The 26,936-nt window shown below is 38.2% G+C and overlaps 1 protein-coding gene across 1 annotated transcript; it reads left to right on the top strand.

The window, feature by feature from the left end:
* The first annotated feature begins 16,425 nt into the window (after positions 1-16,425).
* Positions 16,426-24,162, top strand: pnpla4 (patatin-like phospholipase domain containing 4). The gene is made up of 7 exons (XM_027161222.2): positions 16,426-16,544; positions 17,075-17,264; positions 17,635-17,729; positions 21,648-21,783; positions 22,313-22,378; positions 22,639-22,791; positions 23,822-24,162. Exons 2-7 carry the CDS (start codon positions 17,085-17,087, stop codon positions 23,954-23,956), a joined length of 765 nt encoding a protein of 254 aa, XP_027017023.1. The 5' UTR covers positions 16,426-16,544; positions 17,075-17,084; the 3' UTR covers positions 23,957-24,162.
* The last annotated feature ends 2,774 nt before the right edge of the window (positions 24,163-26,936 follow it).

The following is a 26,936-nucleotide window of genomic DNA, read 5'->3' as shown; positions in this document are numbered from 1 at the left end:
AACCCATGGGTTTAAAGTTGTTTACAGACACAACGAGAATTGTTCAACTTGACTAGATGATTTAAATGGTAGTGATGCATCTCTCTCGTTTTCCTATTAAGGGATCGATGATATTATCAAGCCTACATCCGTCTTAGACAGGGGTGCCTGAGAGGAAAATCACAATGTCGCCGCCTCGTAGAAAGAAACAACCGCGTGGAGCCGTGTCTTCATTGATCCGAGCGTCTTCGTGGTTGTTCTTGGAGATGAAACAAATGGCTTTGATACTCTAAAACTCTATATTTCAAAGACAACATCAGTACAGTAAATGTGCTTCAGCAGGGTTTATTCAGGCGACTTCGCCGAATAGCCCGAAAGCCGTGAGAACATTTCAAAGAAGGACTGAAACAATGGTACAGTATACGAGTGTGTTTCGGTGAGATATAGACTCTAGATTTTCTAGCCAGGAGTTACTTTGTAAACGAGCTGGTTGGATTTATTTAAAAATAAAAAATTGATAATTAATCAATTAAAAGCATTTCGTAATGTGCTGGGCATGTGGTAGCCTTATGTTTAAGGTGTTGGACTACCAATCGGAAGCTGCCACTGTTGGGCCCCTGAGCAAGGCCCTTTACCCTCAGTTGTATAAAAATGTCTGCCAAATGTAGTAAATTTCTCTCGAATTTAAAGGAGAAGTATGTCGTTTTTTTGGAGCCCTCTGTTGGCTGCTCGGTGAATTACATTGGCAGTAAAAACTGAACATTTTCCATTTTCATTAATAGACCTTTAACTGAGCTTTCCAGAAATACAGATACAGCTGAGCCGCTCTGTTTACAATCATTTCCGTGAATGAAAAAAACTACACAGGTCCTCTTCACACGGACATAAATATTTTCACAGGAAACGGTTAATTACTCAAACTTAAACGCTTGTACAGTTTAAAAGAAAGTCTGTGTATTCTGTATGAGGAAAGAAACAATACCATTGTCACATCACTGGGTTTCATTCTGTCAATTTTTGCTCTTAAAACAACACGACAGCTACAGTAGTATCTGATCTGATCTATTGAAAAGGATCTGTGAGTGAACTCTGCATTCACAATACATCATCATCTCACACTGTTATTGCCACGAATGTTCGAGGTTGTAGTTGCCTGAATATTAGTGTATTATTCTTATTTTTTCTTTGAAATTCACATACAATATGAACTCCTACTGATATACGCACAACTGCTGCTAAGGTGAAAATAACAGTGAAAGTCTTTTCTTATTCTGAAGCAAATAAAACAAGTTCTGTGCAGAAATCGTTTCTTTATTACTGTAAAGCATAAACCTGTCAGAGTAATGTGAGAAATATTACAGTCTACTCCAAATAATGTCATATGGCTTTACTCTTTGTTTGGTCATGTGAAAGAAAAGAAAATTCAACAATTACTTTTTTTTTTAATGAATAAGCAACTTCATTTTAACATGGTTTTAAGTTGGATTCTAGAAATTTCTTTCCTGAACCGTCTATCATAAACAATCTGACTATTTATTAGTTTGAATTATTGCTTTCCATCTTAATAATAAAGATGTGAGCTTTTCTAATACAATTTCAATAAAAAATCAGTATCGAGATTAATTTGCCATTTGGCTGAATGGTTAAAGAAGATTTATGTAATATCTACATGGGGACACGGTGACTTAGTGGTTAGCACGTTTGCCTCACACTTCCAGGGGTGGGAGCTCGATTACCGCCTCCGCCTTGTGTGTGTGGAGTTTGCATGTTCTCCCCGTGCCTTGAGGGTTTCCTCCCGGTACTCCGGTTTCCTCCCCCGGTCCAAAGACATGCATGGTAGGTTGATTGGCATCTCTGGAAAATTGTCCGTAGTGTGTGAGTGTGTGAGTGAATGAGAGTGTGTGTGTGTGCCCTGCGATGGGTTGGCAATCCGTCCAGTGTGTATCCTGCCTCGATGCCTTTTGATGCCTGAGATAGGCACAGGCTCACCGTGACCCGAGAAGTTTGGATAAGTGGTAGAAAATGAGTGAGAGTGAGTGAGTAATATCTACATATCTACAAAAAAAAGAAAAGATGGTTCCTCAAGGGTTCTTTGGATAGTTCTAGCTATCTAAATCTGAGAATCTGAGAAAAGAAGAAGAGTAATTGATTCCTCCATCACAGCAGTTTGCCTCAGTGGCACAATGATAACAACAGTAAGCACAATTGAGCCAATAAAATATATATATCTGTTTACAAACGAGTCAATCCCTCTCTCGCTGTCTGTCTGTTTGTCTTTTTCAATCTTGCTCTTTCATTCCATAAGTTTCAGTTGACTGGGTTAATGACACGAGGTGAAAAGGTGCGGGACCTTCCTTTCTCGACGCGTCTCTAAATGGATTTGCCTAATATAGAGCCTCGGTAATTGAGTTCATTTGGATCCTGAATCACAGACACAGCATTAAGCTACAGAGGAACAGATGAGCTCTGGGTCCATATGCCTGCTCCTGAAAACTTGAGAATCGATGAAGCCTGAAACTTCTATGCATAATATTAAGGTCTTCTAGGTTTTCTTAAAATGCCTTAGTGTATAGAATCATCATACTTGTTGCGTTTACTCTCTGCAAGCATCTTCAGTTGGAATGAAATGCTGTTTTTCTACGCAAGACTCAACCTTTATAGTATTAAAGGGAAGACTACATATTTAGTCTCTTAAAGGAAGACTCCATCTTTATTCTCTAAAAATAAGACTCAGTCTTCAGTCTTTAAAAAGAAGACTCTATCTTTAGTTTCTTAAAGGAAGACTCCACCTTAAGTGTCTTAAAGAAGACTATCTTTAGTCTCTTAAAGGAAGACTCCACCTTAAGTGTCTTAAAGAAGACTCTATCTTTAGTCTCTTAAAGGAAGACTCCATCTTTACTCTCTAAAAGAAAGACTCAATCTTTAGTCTTTAAAAATAAGACTCCACTTTAAGTCTCTTAAAGAAGACTCTATCTTTAGTCTCTTAAAGGAAGACTCTCCATCTTTAGTCTCTAAAATAAGACTCCACCTTTAGTGTCTTAAAGAAGACAATCTTTAGTCTCTTAAAGGAAGACACCATATTTAGTCTCTAAAATAAGACTCCACCTTTAGTGTCTTAAAGGAAGACCATCTTTAGTCTCTTAAAGGAAGACCATCTTTAGTCTCTTAAAGGAAGACTCCATCATTATTCTCTAAAAATAAGACTCCATCTTTAATCTTAAAAAGGAATACTCAATCTTTAGTCTCTAAAAATAAGACTCTATCTTTAGTGTCTTAAAGAAGACTCAATCTTTAGTCTCTAAAAATAACACTCTATCATAGGAAGATTTAAATTAAAGACCCCATCATTAGACTTTTTAAACTTTAATACACGTGTGTTGATCATTCTTTTATTTATTATTCTATTAATATAGGAATAAAACATTTCAGGATTTTTGTGAAAAATAATCAGCATCACTGCAACTCTGCTTTGTCTCATTGGTCACTGATTATATGTATTTACCAATAATGACACGTCAGACTTTTGTTCCTTACACACCCTATTAGTGTAATAATCTACATTTATTTATTATAAATGACATAGTAAACAGACTATGTTTATACAGTACAGTATTTGGTCCTTATCCACAAAGGAATAATTTCTGAATCTGAAGGACTTTTATTGTTTATTGTAGAGCAGTTACTGTATTAGACGTATAATAAATGTACAAGGAAGCACAAAATGGTTGTTTTACTTGAATGAGAAGAATGCAACGAGGTTTAAGTGTGGATATTACATGCTTTAGATGGTACAAATAAAACACCCATGTTGTATATGAGCTGATCACTCGATAGTGATCGTATGCAGTATATTACAACTCAACAAAAAAGCGTCTGTGAATACATTAGTGCTAAATAAGACAGTGCGAGAGTCAAACATCTGATGCGTAGAAGTGCAAATGAGACAACAAAGTAGCCGTAGGGAACCCACACAAACACAAACACACACACACACAAACACACACACACAAACACACACAAACACATAAACACTAATGCATTCCAAAAGCGAGCTCTTCTCAATAACATTTATGTATCCGTGCTAATTAGACAGCGTGTGTTTTCTCCCCTCGGTGCCTACAGCAGATGTCCTGCATAACTGGTGATCATCTGAATCTCTGATATACGTGCCTGTGTATTTTTGGAAACAAAAATTAATATTTGATCAGGTCAAAACCAACAGCCAAGAACGCAAAGGCACGCTACGGGACTCTGTGTTAGCCGGATGCATAATTCATTCCTTTTTATCAAATTTTTTTGGCAGTATTTTATTTATGAAGACGCAATGGTGAAAAAATAAGAAGGGCAGAAAATACAAACAGAAAATGTTTCAATTATGGCGTGAGAGCTCAGATTTCTTTGCAGCTGCAGAGCTCTGAAAAAAGAAAAAAGGAAAAAAAAAAAAAAACAAGGCCCTGTTTCATTATTGCTTTCAACTCGTCGTGTTAACGCCGATTCGCGACTTTTAAATGTGTCACCTACAAGCGTGTGGCCGCTTCCGACCCGATGTCGAGGAGCCTGTGTTCTAGCAAGTACGATGACAGCATTGCACTTTTCTCATTACACAACCTCAACTTAGGGCTCTCGCAAGCCACAATTCTGGCTCCTTCAACAGAGTCTGGTGCTTATCATTACTAATCACGTCCAACTTTAACAGGACGATTTGATTGACAATGCAAACGAATGACCCCATACTTTTCCCGTAGACTGACGGCTAACTCAGACACTCTCGTGTTTGCTCTTGACTATTTCAAACTCTATAACGTTCTCTAATAACGTTTAATGGTGGGAAGATTTGAGGTCTGTTCTTAGAACCGAATTAAACATCACAGTTAGCAAACAGCATTTTTCATGGATTTGATATAAAAAGAATTGGCCCCTCTTTTTTTGATTATTCTTATTATAATACACAGGGTAAGGGAAACCTGGAGTCTATCTGAACTCGGAGCACAAGCACAGCCTCACACAAATTCCCATTTACACACTCTGGACAATTCAGTTGATCATGCAAATCAGTCTACAGTGCATGTGTTTGGACTGGGAAACTGGAGAACCTGGAGGAACCCCCTGAAGCACAGGGAGAACGTGCACAAGTCCACTCATGGGGCAAAGGCAGAAATCAATACCACAAACCTGCAGGTCTGAGGCAAACATTCTAACCCGCTATGCCACAGTCAATATATTCGATTTTGCCCAATTTATTCTGATAACATAACTATTAATAAACATCCTCTAATTTATATGAATAAACTTTATTCATATTAATAAACATCCCGTACTCACATCCATTTGTGTACGATTCAAGACATTTATAGGACTAATAAGGCAGATTTTAACAGGAAAAAAAATCATTCAAGCTTCTAGCCAGATGTTTGTTTTGTTTCTTTATATGAATGTGCAGAATTTATATTAACCTAACAAGATTTCTGCTGATATAACACTTTTTTTTTTAAACATCGTTCTCAGTCTACAAAGTGTGCTCAAGCTTTGTACAAAGGTATATCTCTATCTTCTCAATACTTTTTGTTTTGCTTTCAGACATTTGTGTGATCAATTCACACAATTTTCTGCACATAGATGCTTTCCACACTAATGCCAGACTTTCTCTAGCCCCGCTATTGATTTTGAAAAAGTAGTCAGATCCTCTGGCAAAAGATCACAGAACAATTTATCTTGTAACAGCAGGATATTCGTTCACCGTCCTCCTCCCATACCTATTCCTGTATTTAAATGAATCCTCTACTGCTGTGTGTTCTGTCAGTGATTTTACCAATTTTCTAGTGTATTACTCGGTCAGTAATGGAATTTGATGCAAAAACGATATCCGTCCTGGAGTAAGATTTATAGCAGGCAGAGAAATGAGAAATATATCATTCTATTTCACTCGGACTCATCCGACGCCTGTTAGTCTTCCTGGATCTGAAATGCTTTTTCTCTTTTGCCTGCATCTCAATCAGACGTTGTGCTGTAGCATTTTAAAGACGGTTTAAAAAGTAAAAAGGGAGAAATTTGCATTTAAAGATTTAATTCTACTCTGGCGCATGAGCATCACTGAAATTGTGACACCCTGCCGATCGGATTACAATTGAGACATTTGTCCATTTCACTACTAAAGGAAGCTTTCAAGAGGAAAGGAAAAAGGCAACTGTACTAGAGCTAGAAACATCACAAAACTCACCCATCACAGTACCAGAACTATAAACATCAGACTCTAACCATCACAGTACCAGAACTATAAACATCACACTCTAACCATCACAGTACCAGAACTATAAACATCAGACTCTAACCATCGCAGTACCAGAACTATAAACATCACACTCTAACCATCACAGTACCAGAACTATAAACATCAGACTCTAACCATCGCAGTACCAGAACTATAAACATTAAAGTCTCCATCCATCACAGTACCAGAAATGTAAACACCAAATACTCCATCCATCACAGTACCAGAAATGTAAACAACAGACCCTAACCATCACAGTACCAGAAATGTAAACAACAGACCCTAACCATCACAGTACCAGAGCAATGAACATCAGACTCCACCCATCACAGTAGAAGAAATATAAACATCAGACTCCACCCATCACAGTACCAGAAATATACACATCAGACTCTAACCATCACAGTTCCAGAACTCTGAACATCAAAGACTCCACCCATCACAGTACCAGTAAAATAAACATCTGACTCCACCCATCACAGTACCAGTAAAATACAGATCAGACTCCACCCATCACAGTACCAGTAAAATAAACATCTGACTCCACCCATCACAGTACCAGTAAAATACAGATCAGACTCCACCCATCACAGTACCAGTAAAATAAACATCTGACTCCACCCATCACAGTACCAGTAAAATAAAGATCTGACTCCACCCATCACAGTACCAGTAAAATAAAGATCTGACTCCACCCATCACAGTACCAGTAAAATAAAGATCAGACTCCACCCATCACAGTACCAGTAAAATAAACATCTGACTCCACCCATCACAGTACCAGTAAAATACAGATCAGACTCCACCCATCACAGTACCAGTAAAATAAACATCTGACTCCACCCATCACAGTACCAGTAAAATACAGATCAGACTCCACCCATCACAGTACCAGTAAAATAAACATCTGACTCCACCCATCACAGTACCAGTAAAATAAAGATCTGACTCCACCCATCACAGTACCAGTAAAATAAAGATCTGACTCCACCCATCACAGTACCAGTAAAATAAAGATCTGACTCCACCCATCACAGTACCAGTAAAATAAAAATCTGACTCCACCCATCACAGTACCAGTAAAATAAAGATCTGACTCCACCCATCACAGTACCAGTAAAATAAAGATCAGACTCCACCCATCACAGTACCAGTAAAATAAAGATCTGACTCCACCCATCACAGTACCAGTAAAATAAAAATCTGACTCCACCAATCTCAGTACCAGTAAAATAAAGATCTGACTCCACCAATCTCAGTACCAGTAAAATAAAGATCTGACTCCACCCATCACAGTACCAGTAAAATAAAGATCTGACTCCACCCATCACAGTACCAGTAAAATAAAGATCTGACTCCACCCATCACAGTACCAGTAAAATAAAGATCTGACTCCACCCATCACAGTACCAGAGCTAGAAACAAAACATCAAATACTTCACCAATGAGAGTACCAGTGCTATGAACATCAAAAACTCCATCCATCACATTATCGGAGCCAGGAACAAAACAACAACTTTTATCACAGTACTATAGCTATGAACATCAGACTCCACCCATCACATTACCAAAACTAGTAATATCAAAACCTCCACCCATCATAAGACTCCATATAGACAATGTTTTGACTGCCATACACAAATAAAGCCTTTATCCCTTTGTATTATAGACCTGAGCTTGACCTTGACAGGACAGAAATCTTCTGATGAAACGTCTTTCTCAATCAGAATTTGAGTAAAGTCTGCATCTCTGTTAGTTGGTGCATATCAGTTGTACATTACTGCTTAATTGGTGATGGTTTTGATACAATTAATCATCACTCCTGTCTTTGAATACCCTTACAAAACTAAAACAGAGGTCACTGGAAACTGGGAAGCATCAACGAAAGAAATCAACCCAGATCATCTTCGTACCATTCTGTGTATTTTACAGTGGAGCTGCTGAGCTTCCTTCCACAAAAAAATCCAAAAAACTCATTTTGGATTCTGTCCATCATCAGCTTTTAGTAGAAACAGAAGTATTATAAAGTTTCATCATCTTTCCTCAACATCCATGTCCTTAACAATCAAGGACAAATTATCTGAGGAAAAACTAGATACTTTCCTAAAATGGAGAAGTGGTCAGGAAGGAAGGAGGCTATGTGAGGGACATGAGAGAGAGAGATAGACAGACAGAGAGAGAGAGATAGAGAGAGAGAGAGAGAGAGAGAGAGAGAGAGAGAGAGAGGTGTATCACATTTAGTCCAAATAAGGAAGCGATAACGGAAAGGAAAGGCTATGTGTTTGGACTGTGACCTGGTCAGACTTATTATATTAATCTTTAACATTCTCGCAATCATCGTTAAGACACATTTCTACGTATTTCTCTTTCTAGCCGAGGTCAAATACATTCTAAGCTCACAGTTGTTAAAGAAATCTTGCATAAAAATGCAAACCAGGTTGTAAAAGAACTGGTCAGAAAGAAAGAACTGGTCATGGACCAGCTATAAAAAAAAAATGGGTTCAATGTCTATCTAATCCAGTCAGTTTGTCTAAGTCACTTTAAAACCAAGTGTTTAAAAAAAATGATACACTAAATATACATGTTGCCTCACAGAAAGCTTCGTCACTTCATCGAACATTTTTGTTTTATAACTGCATTTTAGACATACTGCATTTATGTGTAGCTACTGGATTTGTTATTGTTGTTATATAAGATATGGAGTTGTTGCTATGGAAACGATAACCTTTTGGATTGAGTGCGTTAATAAAAAATTTGCTTTACAGCCAGATCTACAGTCAAGGCAGCTAAGACACAGCAATTGTGGTCAGAAAAATACTGGTTTTATCCTGCATTTGTGCTTACAGGGAGTCTCAAATGCCAAAGGAGAAAACATTACTGTACCGTTGGATCTCGTATGTAACTTATCGGTAGGCTCTACATCGGTGCATCAGTGCCAATGTAGGAAAGAAAATGTGGATTACCCCATATACCGTATACTGAAGCTTGCAAATAGAGCACACTGAAAAAAAACCCACGTGCACACCATTCATGTCGAGTGAGGAAAGTCAATGTTGAAGCTTCCTCTGAACTTCTGAGGCTTACTGAAAAATTACGACCATCTTCCTGTCATATAAAGTGACCACGTTAATATGCTGTGACTCACTTATACAGAAATTTGTGGGGAGAAAAAAATGAATTCTTGGAAAGTTTTACATACCTGATCCACCCAGCCTCAAACTATTAAATAAATAAATAAATAAATAAATAAATAAATAAATAAATAAATAAATAAATAGAACACATCAGCCAAGGCCACACGAGTGGGATTTTCTATCTATTTTTTTTCTTCCTATTCATTTGGTGCCTTTCACCATCTATTCTCTTTCCTCACTCTTCTCGTGAGTGTGATAATGTAACCCAGCTTGGCAGAGGAACCTGAGATTTCTGCTTCATCCTGTGCTGTAAATGGACATTATTTGGAGCTTGTTTGGGTGTAGCGGTTGGCCCATTTCTTTCATGCCATAGAAAGGTTTTCCTACACAACATGATGCTATGGACGTCGCTGTGCTATTTGTACTGCTATAGAGTGGCTTTTAGTGTGTGTGTGTGTGTGTGTGTGTGTGTGTGTGTGAGAGAGAGAGAGAGAGAGAGAGAGAGAGAGAGAGAGAGAGAGAGAGAGAGAGAGAGAAGACAGAGATGTAGTACTCACCAAGAATCCAGGTCTCTTTTCACATTTTTTCTCACACTCATCTTTTACAAATCTCATGCTAGCAGATTCTAATCAATTTGTATTAAAGATTAGAAAGTCCAGGTTATGGTTAGGGTTAACAGTTAAGAGTCGAGAAGATAGTTGGGATTCCTGCATTACTTAACATTTCAGATTGGACATTCACATTAGTATGCAGTATTGAAATCTATTATGCAGGATAGTCTGGGAAATTAGTTAGATTGTACTGTGGTTTCAGGCAGACTGACAGTAAGACAAGACAATCTGGCATTAGCTATCTGTTTCATGTCCGAACATATTTAAAAAAAAAAAAAAAAAAAAAAACCCACTGTTGATCCATTATGTTGGTTGAATGGAAATTGACTTATGGGATATTTTCAGTCACAAAATATATATTTTTTTTATCTCCACAGGTCGGATCTAAAATAAGTCAGGGATCTGTTGTCTTTCAGTATGAGACGTGTGTTTTTCCCTCTGGTGGTAAACTTACACAGAGTTTAGTGGTTGAAGATAAACACCTTGTAAACACTTGGGGTATTAAAGAGCCCCAAGAACTGTTTTACCTTTTTTTGGACTTTTTCGATGAATATATTGCCTCTAGTAGACCAATAAAAACAGACACTTATGAAAATATGAAAATCATAGAAAAAATTCTGAGTGTCTGCTTCATATTAAGCAACACTGTGAAGTCTGACACGAGGAAGACATTGGATGCTCGACATCGACACAACAAAACAGGAGCAAACTCCATTTTTTGGCATCTAGGGAAGTATTAGGAAATCATAAATATACCATATTTCATCAATATGACATTGATGTCATTATTTTCATTACATATCACGATAAAGAGATAAGAAGTGAGAACGGAGCCTCAATATTTTGTGTGACATATCTAATCATATCACTTGTGGATTTAGCTAACAAGCTTCATGATATATGCATATTATTGCATGAAGCTACTAGCATGCATAGATGGTGTGAAATTGGTGTGAAATACCCGGACAGCACCGTATACACACGTGTGGCGAGTACGGACATTCCTACGATGTTCAGTATAATGTAAGTGTTTGCAGTAACTGTTACTGTGACATATATTTAGTGTTTCTTCTTTACATATTCTACAGTATACAGTATCTTCACCACCAAGCTGATATCAAAGCTTTGGGCTATTAGGTGCATGCCAGGTATTACACTTTTACACCATTTCTCTTTTGGCTCTACATCATCTTTTAAAAGACCGGCTGAATATGAAACGTCTTACCATTAATACACTATGAATGTTCATATGCAGTGTATCATCAACTAGTCTATTACTAATACACTTTATATTGATCAGCGCACTGACACAAATGCTGAATTAGAAATTGGACATGTCCTTGCATAGCTGAAGAATATGATCGAAGGGATGTTTTACAATCTATAAATCCCAAGCCTGAAATAACAAAGTGACACGAACTAAAGCTAAAAAAAAGTCAAGTAGCCGAGTACGCCAAGTGTCATTGTGTATTCCGAGCCTGAACGCTGAATGCACACGAGCAGGAAAGGGAATATATTTTACCTCTTTCTGCACTGACTGTTCTGCTCTCTCAAGTGTACAGATGCCTATCAATAGCACAGGCCTCTTCACTCATATGAGATTGAACCACGTCACCCTTTCTCCTCTGACGACCTGTCATTCAAGCCTCTCGTCTTCTCTCTCATCTCTTTCCCCACTCCAAACACCTCTTTGATATTTCCCCCCCTTTCATCCATCTGGTCTTTGCTGTGGCTTTCCACTCCATCTGTGGGCACTATTTGATCTTTGACGCCGATTTGCACTATCTACAGCAAATTACCTCAGCCGGGGCTTTTTCCTCGCTTCTGCTTTTGCTTCCCAAGAACTTTCTCCCTCATAAGAATGATTCAAACTTGGAGATTCAAGGCAGTTTAATTAGCCGCGATTAAGCTTAACACCGAAGATCGTTCCGTTCCGTCAGCAAGCCGTAGTTGGATCCCTGCTCATTTTGTTCCTGAGAATCTTCACCCTTTTATGATTTTGTCCTCAATAACCTGACAAATTGAACGACTTCATTACGGCGTCATCCTCGAGCGTAATCCCAAAATAAAACCAAATTACAACAAAAAGCCTGGAACGAGAGAAAATACCGCAGTCAGGCGGTTTACTGTCAGATTTTATGCAAGCGAAGGTGGTGAAGGTGCCTTACCTGTACAGAACTCTTGATTAATGACCGTCATCTATGTAGGCCACGAGAATTTCTCCAGCATCACCAGATTTTTAGTAACTTATTCTTCTAGTGTTTACCTACATGTACGGCCATTATGTTAATAATACAAAGTTCAAACTTTCAAAGGAATCTTTCATCTTGTAAAACTGCCACAGCATTTAATCTTGTGCTTTAATCTTCTTAATATATAACGGTGATTATTTCTAATATTTGTAATCTTTTGACTTATTGTGTAATGGCTATCATTGCATTTAAAGAAAATTCTCCATAATCAAAAAGAGAGAAAAAAAAATCTTTCATGATCACATTGTTGATTATTTTCCAAGGACAGCGCATCACTCTTTGCATATCATATTACTAATTAGGTAAATAACAATAACAATATTTATGGAATTAGATGAGAATTTGTGACGTTTGGTCACATCCCACCTCGATTAAGTAAGTTGAATTCAGTTGTTCCAAAGAAATATTTGGAGTTTAACCTGAAATTAATACATTTATTAAGCATTAATAACCATTAATGAGCAGTGTCTAAGAGCTCAGAATGTCCAAGTCAATGTAAAAATTGAAGACAGATACTTCTTACACTGGGATAGTTAGGTAAAAGCCTCGAAGTATGTTTGAAATGAATCCATCCTGATTCTGTCACCTGAACCCCGCTAGCGACAACAGAAACGATGTAGACCACAACACGTTCCATCACCTTGAACACACACTTGTGTCTCCATTATTTACACAACTGAACACACACAGACTTTTATTCCCTGCTGAGACTATAACTACATTCTGCATTACACAGACGCAAGAGGAAGAGTAAAGGAATGGTAAATTTGTGGTGACACACCAGAGGCCTTGAGGCCAAGCATGCTGGGAAACTCTAAGTGCTGACTGGGAGATGCATGTGAAGAACTGAGCTCTAGTCAGCTGTTGGAAATGTATTCTGCTGTTTCCTTTAATACCTCAATGCTTAACTTGCCTTCCACCTCGCTTGTACAATACTCGAATAAAAAAGCACCCGCCAAATAAATAAACGCAATGCACCGATACTTGTGTCCTGACGGTTTCACACTGAAAAAAATTTTTTGGTTTAGAGCCAGATGTACAAATTCTCAAACTCATAGCTAACCTGTGACACTTTCATTCTCCACCATGGTCTTACCCTTTAGCTCATAGAGTAGTGTAGTAAAAACAAACCTCACATACATAATACTGTACCTTTCTACATTGCTATCGTAAATCTTACCCATGGATTTTGTATACCTGTACATCTAGTGCTGTCATCATCCATCCGTCCATTTTCTGTGCTTCTAATTCTACAAAGAGTCACAGAGAGTCACAGATAATATCCCAGTGGGCTCAGGGAACAAAGCAGTTGACACTCTGGGTGGCACACCTATTTACACACTATGGACAATTTAGCGATGCTATTCTGTCAACGACCAACGTCTTTGAACTGTTGGAGGAAACCAGAGAACCCAGAGGAAACCCCTGAATAATGGGGACAACATACAGTAAAAACTTGTATAGAAATACAGGTAGAGTTGCTGAAGTAATAAATTACAGTACATGACATATGAATGACAGCTAAGACTAAATCATAACCTTCTGGAAGATACAATCAGGCTTTGAAGCTAACATATCCTGGTTCTACACCAAAATACATGATTTAATCTTTTTTCACAAGAGCTGACATATCAATCATCCAGGAAATTCTGTGAGCTTTTGTGGTAATTTTCTGGTATTATTTGATTTTCTTTTTTCACCAACAGGTGACTATTTCACAGTTGTAGAAGTTTAACCATCTGTTGGAACAGGAAATAGCATCAATGGTAGAACAATTTATTCATTAAAAAAAAAGAGTGTGCTTTTATTTTATTTTTTATTTTATTTTACTTCTATTGTTATTACTTAAAATTATAATCATTTTGAAATATGGTTTTGAGATGAACATTTATTAAAAACAAAGCACATGGGGAATTATTGTTAGAAAACACTAACTAGTTTATTTAGTTGCCTATTTTTTGACAGCTTCTTGAAAGGTGCCAATAATTCTGCACTTGACTATAGGTACTATAAAACATCATAGCAACAGAATGATAATATTATGGTCTTAGACATGGTCTAAGACATACTCTACAGTACCATGCCATGCACAATCCCTGGTGTTGAAAAAAAAATTAATATAAAATATGTATTTTATTGCATTTGATAAAATTTATAGAAAATCGCATGCCTGAGAATTCAGCTCACAGCAGGTTGATATTCAGCTAGTGGTATAAATAAGGCATGTAACAGGACTGCACCTCTGAGATTTTACACAGCGTGGTCATGACTTAGAAATGTTATAGCAGGTTAACCACTAAATCTGGCCAGTACATTTTCTCTAGGAGTGTTGATGAATCTGGTCGTGCACATTCCCGATGGCTTTTGCCTTGTACGCTGACAATGCTGAGTGATTAAACTTCAGTCCAGTCAAGGCGAGAACAATTAGAGCTCAACCACAAAAGGGCTAACGGATCTTTAGCCAGCTATGCTTCTTTATAAAGGATGTGTTTTCTGTCTCTCAAGAGCTGCACCGACTGTCACGCTAATGCCTCTATCTATTGTGTGGCCGAGAGTTTTAGCAGACTGACAGGGAGGGAATTTGTTTTAGGCCCATCCTGCTTGAGAAGATCAAGCACTTTTATAAGGACAGGCATAGCTTCCTTGAATAACTTTTCAAACTCCACTAACAAGTTTTAAGAAGATACGCACCACAGGATACTGGCCAAATAGTGACATATCCAGAACTATCCAGCATAAACAGAAGGAGTGACACACCATGCTAGCATCATACCAATTTCTTCTTCTGAATCCATACCACTGCACACATCTGTCTGTACCTCGTGCATTTAACTAATTTAGCAAAGATAGAGATATTTGGAGCCCTCAGGATAGTGACGAAAGCACATACGTGCTCATTGCAAAGCTATGGGCATTAATGGAGTTGCTGTTACAGTAACCACCAATCTTCTGGGACGTTTTTGCTCTAGATGTTGGAGTATGGCTGTGAGGATTTGTGATTATCCAGCTACAAGAGCATTAGTGAGATCAGACACTGATGCAAGGCCTGGGATGCAATCAGGCTTCCAGTTCATCCTAAATGTGTTCAGTGGGGTTATGGCCAGGGATCATTTGAGTTTTTCCACATCAACGTTGGCAAACTATGTTTAGATGAATCATGCTTTGTGCACAAGGCCATTGAAAGAAGTGATGAAAGAGCTTTGGGCCTCTTAGATCCAGTGAAGTGAAATCTAGTCAATTGCATGCTTCCAACTTTGTGGCAACAGTTTGGGGAAGAACCACATCTTTTTCGTAAAAGCGGTAAAATAACTTTAAAGCCACCAAATTTTGAAGTAGCAAATCACTGTTAATATAAAGGACCCAAATAATTCACAAAAGCTGTTAAGATGACCTTTTTAATTATGAGCCTTTTCCTCAGTCTTTTCACCTTACCCATGAACTCATTTGATCTCAGCATTCTCTTTACTTCTGTGTAAGTTTCCTTACAATTTTTCTTCTCTACGTTTAAGATTATTTTGTTTCTTTCCCAAAATTTTTCTCCTCTGAATCCACAGTCATTCAAGTCCTCAAATAACAAACAAATCAGGGTGTGCTAGTGCTAATGCTAGTGCTCCATAGCAACCGACAACTTGTTTGTGATAGAAGCGCTTGACGTCGGTCGTGGATTTGCCTGAGTTGGCTTTTCATCCTTAATTAGAGTAATATGTAATATAAATGATAGTAATTAATCATTCAATGACAGCACAAGTGATTTAGGAGCCCGATCTTCTTCGTCTCATTCACTGATGAGAAATGATCAATATCAGTATTAGTATTTATCAGAGGAATGAATTTAACATTCATTATTTTCCATGAATTGTTGTTAAAACAATTAAAAATAGAGTAGATGGTCATTTACCTTCTACTGCTAAAATATTCTATCTATCTATCTATCTATCTATCTATCTATCTATCTATCTATCTATCTATCTATCTATCTATCTATCTATCTATCAAATTTACTGTTTAATATATTGATTATTTATAGTAAACCATCTAACAGAATTAGTATAAGGCTAATCCATTTGTGTGTGTGTGTGTGTGTGTGTGTGTGTGTGTGTGTGTGTGTGTGTGTGTGTGTGTGTGTGTGTGTGTGTGTGTGTCCTACTGTACATACTATTGCACGTTAGTACACAGCTGTTCTCACGATACACAATCAGCCTTTTATTTTGAAACCTGTTTAAACCAGGAAGTAAAGCGGAAACGCGTTTTCTGCATGTTTTTAGGTTTAAACGTAGTCAGGTCGCTGTGGTGAGGGACGGTGAGTTATTTAGGAATAAATTATTGTTGTTATAAAGTGGGAAAAAAAACCTTGAAAAAAAAATGTTCATTTTATTTTCATGAACCTGGTTAATCAATGTCAATTTTATTTACTTGAGTAGGAAGCAGGTATAATAATAATAAGAACAATAATAATAATAATAATAATAAGAACAATAAGAATAATAATAATAATAAGAATAATAAAACATAATTGTATTATAATAATTTTAATCTGCATAGTTTTGTGCTAGAATAATGAATAATGGGCTTAAAAACTCGATGCACTTAACTGAGGCCCAGTATTATAATTATGTTTATTTAAGAGAGAGAGTATATTAAAGACTGTTGATTATTAAAAGTGAATGTTACCTAATTGTGTGATCCCAAGGATTTGTTCTTCTTCTTGTTCCCCTGGAATCTTCATGAAAACAAAATATAAATGTGTGTGTATTAGCTTGAACACAATAAGAAAGGGATGGCTTGACTGAATGATGAAAGTAATCTGTAAAACATTCTGATTTCCCTCAGAGATGCAGTGATGGTGGGGGTCAACCTGTCCTTTGCTGCTTGTGGCTTTCTGGGTATCTATCAGCTTGGCGCAGTCGATGCTCTTCTCACACACGGGCACCAGCTGATGTCGTGTTTAAGAGCCTGCGCTGGGGCATCAGCTGGAGCTCTGGTGGCTGCTGTCCTCATCACAGCTCCCGACAAGCTGGAGGTAGAGTTAACCACAACAGCCATAAAAGTTAAAACAACAGTAACACAATAAAAGCAGTGACACCGATGACAGTGACAACAACGATGACAATGACGTCGATGACGATAACAATAGAGGCACAAACGACCAAAGCAGCAGCAACGATCACAACGACAATGTAAACAATAATGACAACAACAAATAAAAAAAGGAGCACAAAACCCACATGGGTCTGATCTCAACAAGAATAACTGAAGTCGACGACACGATGAAAATAATGAAAGTTATCCTTCTCAAATGGTGCTTCACCTTCAGGAAAATATTCTGACTCATATTAAATATTAAACAATTTGCTGAAACCATTTAAATGTTGTCTTCTCTTCTCCTTCAGCATTGCAAAGAATTTACCTACAGATTTGCCAGCAATGTCAGAAAACAGAAGCTTGGTGCGATGACGCCGGGATACGACTTCATGCTTGAGCTGAGGTGAGGTCAGCAGCCATGAAATGTAAAAAAATGATTACAATGGCACCTGTCAGAGATTATATTAGGCAGCATGTGAACAGTCAGTTGTCGAAGCTGATGTGTTAGGGCCTTTTTACATTTGGTCACTTTTCTCTGATCCGATAGCTATCTGATTTGTTAAAACTGTTCCATTTACATTAGGCCACATCAATGCCTCTTGCCGAATCGGATATCAATCCGATCTTTCTACTCCCACCCAAAATGCAAATATATTTTACCTCATTTCTGGGGTATTATGGGGTTTCTGGCGCGATGCACGACTCGGGAGTCAATTGCGAGTGACGTACTTCCGTTTGGGAGGAGTATAGCGCTGACGTATGTGGCTTGAACAACCACATTTATTTACACCTGTCCAGTTTCATCTGAAATACGTCCCAGACCACCTCCTGAAGGGGTTTGAACGATCAGATTTTTCGGAGGGTATTTAGACCTGGTCTTTTTACGATCGCATAGCTATCCGATCACAGAAAACGCATGAAGTGACCAGGTGTAAAAAAGCCCCATAGAAGCAGGAAAAATGTGTAAATATACGAATGTGATGCATTTTAAAGACCAGTGAGCATTATGGCAAATCAAGGTTTTGGTCATTAGGTGACCAGGTTTTGTTGGGTGTCTTAAAAGTGCTCCAAGGAAGGACAACTGCTGCTAAGGTCTTGGTGCCAGATCTCACAGCAGGCCTTGATGAATTTTGTGGAGATGGGTGGGTGGGTTGGGTGCTTGGATGGATGGATAGATAGATAGATGGATATTGTATCTGTATATTGTATTGTATAGTATTGACCCATTCTGAGTTGATGAAATCTAACTCAATGTGTTTCAACAGCACAAGCAATAAGCACAGAACGCACAATAAAAGCACTATGATTATTAAACCAGGTGCAATCAGTGAGGTCTCAAGTTGAAAGCTTCTATTCAGTAGCAGTGGAATGATTCCAGTAAAACGGTACTGAAAATGCATTTCGATTTAAACACGGCAGTCACCGAGTGCTCAATCAACCCTCATTTTCTGGGCACCGTCCTGGCCGTCTCTGTAGATATTCCAACTGCATAACGGTTACGTTTATTTCTAAACACTCAATATAGCTCACCAGTTAGAAAACATATGAAACATTAGTACTAGATTTATTACAGCTCTGTTCGCAGGGGTCTGCCGAGTCCTGGGTGAGGCTCCCTGACCAGCAAGAATTTATGGCTGCTACAGTATAACATAAGTGATAATAGAAACTAGATAGTTTTAGAGAAAAGCAGATTTTACACCACGTCACACCGTCATTGATTATTTTCCTAAAACAGCACACACCTAATTGGTTTATTTCTAAAATATTTGCACTTGTATAATATTAGCACTACATATAATCTCTCAAATCTTACATTGAATGTACATAGATTTCTATTATCGTTTTTTGTTGTTGTTGTTGTTTGTTTTTGTTTTTTTTTCCCTTCTTAGATTTAAGATATACCTTAAACACACACATCTGTAAAATCTCATGTCATGTAACATGTCATCAGTAGCAACTTTAAACATGTAGGGAATTGGTTTTAGTTGGTTTTTTTTTGTTGTTGTTTTTTTTTGTTACCATAATAGCAGCAGTATGAGTCCCAGTAGAGTGTAACTAGTAGAAGCCGCTTTTCAGTCCCTTTGCTTATGTCTTTTTAAGTCTGAAATAAGCTCCGTCTCAGAAAGATCTCCAAAGGTAAAGAAGAAGAATTGCGATTGTGGGTGATGATCTTAGAATGGAATTATTTATCTGATTTAATCTAAGGATTAGCCCTTAGTTAGATGAATTGTATAGTGTTTTTGACTTGGATGATTACAGGATCGTTAAATGTGAATGCTCGAATCTGATTGGTCACGGGGTTTGCGTTATTTTCGTCTAACCGCTGGTTCCGACTGTAACGTCTGATATGATCAGATTTATTGTCAGTTACTGCTTATGCTACTGTACAGGACATATAAAGGGTTAAAATTGCTCTTAGTCATAATGTGCAGAGAAACACACAAAAAAAATAAAATATAAAAAAAATATATAAAAAAAAATAATAAATTAATAATAAATAATAATAAATGATAAATAAATATAATAAAAATAATAAAAACATATAATAAAAAAAATAACTGGAAATATATACATACACACATACATATATGTTCACATACTAGCTTTCTATATATAACTATAATAAATAATAATATGTTCAAATAAATAAAAATGGGTGTGTATATATATTTATGTGTATTGATTTTATATATATAATTTATTTAATATATAAAAATATTACACAAACATATACAGTATATATATATATATATAATGTGTGTATTGATATTTATACACATTTATAGAAATATAAACCTTTATTAACCTATATAAGGTTTATAATTACATAAATGTGTATAAATATCAATAATATATCAATTAAATTAGAAGAAGCACTTATTTATCTAACAGTTCTGGAACAAGTCTCGAGTGTTAAAGCTTGAAACTGTCACAGTGCTTTACACATTTTCCCAGCACAGGAAAGTATTTAGGAGTATTTTATACTTTCCAGGCTCTCAGTAATAAAGTGAAAGCACTAGTCTTTCTGTTTTTTAAGAGAGAGAGAATTGGAGCGTGCTGGTGAGGGAGTGAGCTGTACTATCACAGCGATAACACAAGTAAAAAAACAGACGTTCCACAACATTAAATCTGACTACAAATCATTAAAATGAGTGATTTAGTTGTTGTTAGTAAATAAACAAAATGTTGTAATCACTGGCAAATTGATTGGAGTGTAATAATAATAATAATAATAAGACTCCAGACACTAAAGCTATATAGAAATAATCCACATCTGAGTGGCTTCAAGTCCATTTGCACTTTTTTTTATATCATTTCATGTGGAAATGAAATGTGTTGTGTTTGTGTTGTTGTTTTTGTTTTGTTTATTATATATAAAGTAGATGACATGATGACGGCAGCTCTATGTTTTTCATGCACAGTGTGTCTTTTTCGACTCAAGAGCCAAAACACATTTCAGCCTGTCTAATAGCGTTTGTGTTTCAGGGTCCTTGAAGTTTAGTGCCAAAATGGGCGGTCAGCCTTCATTTATTGTTCAACCATTATCACACGTTTCCCCCCCTGCTGGCGAGGCACGGCTCGTAAAACAGACGAATAAGCCTGTACATTAACTTAATCGCCTCTGTGAAACTCGCACTTGTGATTCCATCCGTTTTTCCCCTTACCCAGCATTTGGCTGGAGATTTTAGTTTTTAGTTTTTTTTCCAGACCAGCGTTAGATATTCAATAACAACATCAGCATGGTGATTTTTGAGCGAGAAAGAGAGAACGTCCTTGTGCTACGAGGATAAGTGTGTGTGTGTGTGTGTGTGTGTGTGTGTGTGTGTGTGTGTGTGTGTGTAAGTGTTCGAGAGTGAACAAGACCATCTTGACCTTGAGGTAACTCAATGCATGTCCTTCAGAACGGGTTCATTTTGCCGAGCCATGAAATATGACTCAGCGATGCTGTTTTGGGCGCAGCGAGCAGGAGCGTATCTCCTACCACAGCCATATCAGGTCTTTCAGAAAAAAAGATCTGAGTGAAAAGTTCTGTGCACGTGTGTGTGTGTGTATGTGGGAACACAGATAAAACTGACACTGCAATAAAAAAACAAAAAACAAAACTTGCCTTAGCTTCAGATAAACTGTGACCGAGGTCTCCATCCATCTGGTAAAAAAAAAGAAAAAATCCAAAACTGAATTCCATCACCTCCCGCGTTGTGACCGAAGCAGCTTGGCCAAACAGATTGTGTAATTATGGGATGGCGTTTGGGGAGAATTGGCGGCGTTGTTAATTATGTAGAGATGACAAACGAGCGTGTGTCTTGTCCCCGGTCTCCAGAGGCGGCATCGACCGAATCCTGCCTCCTGACGCTCACCTGTTGGCCAGCGAGCGCCTGCACGTCTCCCTAACCAACTGCAGCACGGGGAGGAACAGCATGGTGTCCAGCTTCCTCTCCAGAGAACACCTCATTAAGGTATTCACACTCCTCAGGGTAACTGCGAATGATTTATAGATCAGCTCTGAGGGGCCGGTGGATGAGGGCACATCAGTAAGTGATGCTGTAAGCAGTAATTTAACACACAATGTGATCTTTCACACTGACACCCTGATTTTATTATCACTGTGTTACTTTCCTCTCTCATTCTCTCTCTTTCCTTCATCTTTGTTCTTGTCGCTTTGTCTCGTGCCGCATCCACTTTATTATTATTCTTCTCTTGCTTTAGGCCTTTCTCTCTCTCTCTTTCTCGTCTCTAACTTATTATTTTTTTACTTTCATTCTTCACCATGCTTTTCTTTCTCTCTTTCTCTTTCTCTCTCTCCCATCTGTACTTTATCCTGTTTTCCTTTATTTCTCCCTGTAGCGGTCCTCTTGTTTTTTTCCTGCTCTGTCACACACTCATTCATTTTCTCTGCCTGTTTGCTCTTGTACGCTCTGGCGCTTTCTCTCGCTCTTTCCTCATTTTTTTCTCGCCCTCTGATCATGGTGTCTGTTTGTCCTGCAGGTTCTTCTGGCCAGCAGCTTTGTTCCTCTGTATGCAGGAGTAAAGCCAGTGGAATTCCATGGCCAGGTAACGTGATTTAGTGTGTGTGAGCATCTCAGCTCTGAACCCGCTCTGTGTGTGTGTGTGTGTGTGTGTGTGTGTGCGCTATATGTGTATGTGTGTGTATGTCATGTTCCTTCGGGAAGCTTAATTGTCAGATGGCAGTCAGCGAATGTAGCCACAGCGCTTCAGTTCCACGTGTCAGTATACCTGATGTTGGGCGACGTTTATATTAAATCTGTTATTTCTAACCTGTAAACACACACACTCGCATTTCATTCCAGTAGAAGTGGATGGACGGGGGATTTACAGACAGTCTTCCCGTCCTCGCCGTGGGACGGACCATCACCGTGTCTCCGTTCAGCGGCCAGCAAGACGTGTGTCCGCCTCACGTGGGCCGCAGCAAGCTGAAGCTTAGACTGGCGAACATGACGGTTACAGTGAGTCTGAACTACAAATAGCCTGCTGTCTCTTACCATACCGTGTTACTCAAATCTTCCTGGGGGTCAGGAAATCGTAATCATGACAGCGAGTGCAAGTCACTTAGATCAGAGCAAGATGGAGAAGTATCTTCTCTTATATAACTCCAAACAGAATCTGAAATGGTTTATAAACTGTATCTCTAGAAAGTGACAAAACAACTGAAATCCATCGCGTTTTCTTACCGACTCGCCCCCAAGTCAGAAACTCGTTTCCCAATCGGACTTACGGCTTGTAAACTTGTAAAAAATCAAAGTCAGGACTTGTATGAACCATTATACTGTAGCCTAATGGTTAAGGTGTTGGGCTACCAATCAGAAGGCCGTGAGTTCGATTCCTATGTCCACCAAGCTGCCACTGCTGGGCCCCTGAGCAAGGCCCTTAACCCTCAACTGCTCAGTTGTATAAAAATGTGATAAAAATGTAAGTAGCTCTGGATAAGGGCGTCTGCTAAATGCTGTAAATGTAGATTAGTCAGTTATTAGACATCAGATAGGATTCACTCTATCAACATAAATGTGTGGTTTAAAAAAATCTGTCTTTAGTTTCAGTTAATAGCCGATTCATCTACAGTAGGCAATCGTTTTTAGAAATAATGGAGAATTTGTGCTGTTTTTATCTAAACAAATGTAATAGAAAACAAACAGGAAGGACTTTTGGGGAAGAAAACTAATCTTCTCCCCCTATATATATATATACATTTTTATAAACCCATGATAGGATTTTTATTTTATTACCACCTTTGCAATTTGCTGACAGTTTCGCCCTGTAACTGATTATTTTTTAATTTCTGCAGTTTGTTTTTTTTCTTTTTTCTTTATTCACTCCACACCAACCCTGTAATTGGGATCTAATCTAACAACCATTGTGAGCCGCCACCACCGCCCGAGCAACATTCGTCAATGTTTTATAAGAATATATTTGGTACGCAGTGTGCGCTTGGAGCAGAGGTGCTGATCTTTTTTGCCTTTGCTTTGATTCACCTCTCAGCTTTCCACGGAGAACATCAAACGCCTGAACCAGGCCTTGTTCCCGCCGCCCTTGCTCCGAATGCAAGAGTTGCATCAAGAAGGCTACAAGGACATGCTACGCTATCTCAGGACAGAGGGCTGGACACAGGCGTGAAAAACAAGGGCTGTGTTTTTATTCAGTTTATTAAACCATGAAAGTGTATGACAAGAAATTGACATTGGGCATTAGAGGTTGATTTTAATTGTAACATCTTGATTGAACTATGTATATATGTACGTATAAGATAAAGAATTTGAATAAGTTGCTGTTTTTATAAACTGTTTCTAAAAATAAAGTTGAAATTTTAATTTTTTATTTAATTTTTCGCAGTTGAAATATTATATATATGTTAATGACACCGGTTTATCGATTTATTGTTGCTTAGTTACAGTTCCCTTAGTGCCACGGCACTACCCACATCACAACCCACTGTTTCTATAACTGGTGGAATTGTTATTAAACTCTTCTCTTATTTGGCTGTTTTACAGGTCAAAGTTTAATACAAGTTTAATACAAACCTCAATAAGGACCATCAAATTCAACCTGAATCTAACGACAGTTTTTAATTAAAAAAGATTCCAGTGAAAACGAACGCGAGTCTCGTCTCTGAACCTTCGTTAGTGGAATGCTGCAAATGTTTTCGAGAACCTCCGCCCGAGAGAAAAAATATGTAAACTCTTTGCAGACGCTACCAAATAACACCATCGGGTTCCCTCTTGCCAATCGTGCTACATAAAAGTTAATCACGTCAGTGAATCGATCAAAGTTTCCGTCAGTATAACGCAACCGTTTACACCAGTTTAAATGCAAAACCACTAGAATTTCTCTGTTTCCACCAGTTTAACAGCCTCCCATTTCCACAGGGTTAATAGTCAAACCTCTAGAACTGAGCCAAGTTTCCGTCAGTTTAATAGTCACTGTGTTGTTTGTTGTTGTTTAGCATTAAACATAAAACCTGTTGCGTTAATGATGTAATAATCTCAGTAGACAGAGTTCTCCATCCTTCTCATACTCCACGTTGCTATACAGGAGAGGAGATAATGTTGAGAGAAGAGATATGTTGGGATTTGAAGTGAGATTGTGTCTTCTTCTCGAGGATAGAGCATCTCCTGCCCCCTGTGGAGGCTGATCTGGTGTTTTTTGGAAAGTCTGCTCAACTCAAAACAGGCAGCTGGTGTAACTGTTGAATTATGGGCGGAATGTTACGTGCGAGGAGCCTGGAGTCTGGCAGCTCAAGTTTAAATATATTTGAAGTGTATTTCTGGATTTAACCGAGATGCCAATGTAGAGAGAATTGGCTTAGCCTGAGCATGACGTTATGAAAGCAGGAAGAAAAAATAAGTGGGGGTTGAAGCTGTGTAGCTGAAGGAACGTGCCCTCGCAGAGCTCTTACTGGAGTGCAGAATCAAAGATGAAGCCTGTCTTATGCGAGAACACTATCTTCCGAAGCTAAAACTCACAGCAGGGTCTCTGCCACCAGTTTTTATAACAACAGCGGAACAGAATTTGTCTGCAGGTCCTTCGGTTTCATGCTCGAAGAACAAGCGTAACCGCGAGAGAGGCCGTTTGAACTCGGCGAGTTGTCTAACCTCTCGCAACAGCCATTTTGCTCGGCCTTGATTTCGCCGGTTATGTTTCCCCCGGGGAAGGGTGAAAGATTAGTGGCACGCTATGTGTGTGTTTGTGATTTGAAGTAAGAGAGAGTAAGAAAAAGAGAGATGAGGAGACATAAATATGCCTTCAACTTGCCTTCAAGCAGCCTGATGGAACTCTGTTCCACAGGAAACATTTGTGCACCGAGCCTGCGGGGTTTTTGCCTACCTTTTTGATAAAATGTGTTTATTTAACATTCAACACGATGCAGCCTGCTATGAAAAGTTCCACCAAAGCAGACACATTATTCATGCTTTAGTTTAACGTGCATTGTGGGTAATTATAAAGCCCAGACCTTAGTTAGTTATTTATCATGAGATAATTTAAGCTGGAGACAAAGAAACTTTATATATACCAAGTCACCACCACTGTGCTCACTAAATCACTCCCAGTTTCCACCAGTTTAAGAGTAAATACACTGGAATTGATCCATGTTTCCACCTGTTGATTAGCCAAACCACTTGAACTGATCCATTTTTCCACCAGCTTAATAAATTGACCACTAGAATTCTTCTGTTTCCACCAGTCTGACAGCCAAATCACTTGAACCCACCCATTTCCACAGGCTTAATAGGCAACCATCTAGAACCGAGCCCTGTTTTCTCCAGTTTAATAAGTTCACTGTGTTGACTGTTGTGGTTGTTTATCACTAAACATAAAACCTGTTACAGAAGTTCCACCAGAGGAGACACACGAAGGCGTAGTTTAGACGTTAACACCGCAGCTGCTTCAGTTAGTCTCCATTAGACACAAGCTGCATATTATTTACTGAGCACCATTAAGTTGATGCTGATGAATGAATCAGCTTTGTGGATCACTGGCGTCGCATGATATCCCATTCATCTTAAAACTTAAGACGGAGCATAGTTGAGACATTACTCATGTTATGGATTCTCTGGAGCATCTACTGTGGGTAATTAAGAAGCATGTGTCATATTTAGATATTTATCATTTGATAATTGTGTTGAGACATTCTTTGTAGAAACAGTTATTTTTTTTAACACAGAGACTTGACTCTATTTTCATTCCAATGTTTTCAGTTCCTTTATGATGTGATCTGCGATCGGTATATGATCTTGTATATGCTACTGTACATCACACAGCAATCAGCCACTAATGGCTAGTTTCATAATGCTATCCATTCAAACCAATAATCATGGCCGATTGCAGGAATCCGAATTTGTCTCAACTGTCAGGTGAAAACATTTGTTTTGCAACTCAGAATCATCGTCATAACTCCTTGACAAAATTCTACAGTAAGAATAAATCTAGAGGAACCAAGCTGTTTCCACCAGTTTACTAGACAAACCATTAGAACCAAGATGTCTTTCCACCAGTTTAATAACCAAACCATTAGAGCCAAGCCTTGTCTTCACCACTTGTCTCCAAGAACCGAGTTGCAAGAACCAAGCCATGTTTCCACCAGTTTAATACCCAGACC

The sequence above is a fragment of the Tachysurus fulvidraco genome, chromosome 18 (assembly GCF_022655615.1).
Source record: "Tachysurus fulvidraco isolate hzauxx_2018 chromosome 18, HZAU_PFXX_2.0, whole genome shotgun sequence".
NCBI lineage: Eukaryota > Metazoa > Chordata > Actinopteri > Siluriformes > Bagridae > Tachysurus > Tachysurus fulvidraco.
Note: the sequence above shows the minus strand (reverse complement) of the source record. Positions and strands in the feature narration are given on the sequence as shown.

Bases quoted from the DNA above. Each gene is read 5' to 3' on its own strand.
- pnpla4 (XM_027161222.2), top strand. From the start codon at position 17,085: ATGGTGGGGGTCAACCTGTCCTTTGCTGCTTGTGGCTTTCTGGGTATC. The intron at 17,265-17,634 runs GTAGAGTTAACC...CTTCTCCTTCAG, and splicing joins CAGCTCCCGACAAGCTGGAG to CATTGCAAAGAATTTACCTA. The intron at 21,784-22,312 runs GTATTCACACTC...TTTGTCCTGCAG, and splicing joins CCAGAGAACACCTCATTAAG to GTTCTTCTGGCCAGCAGCTT.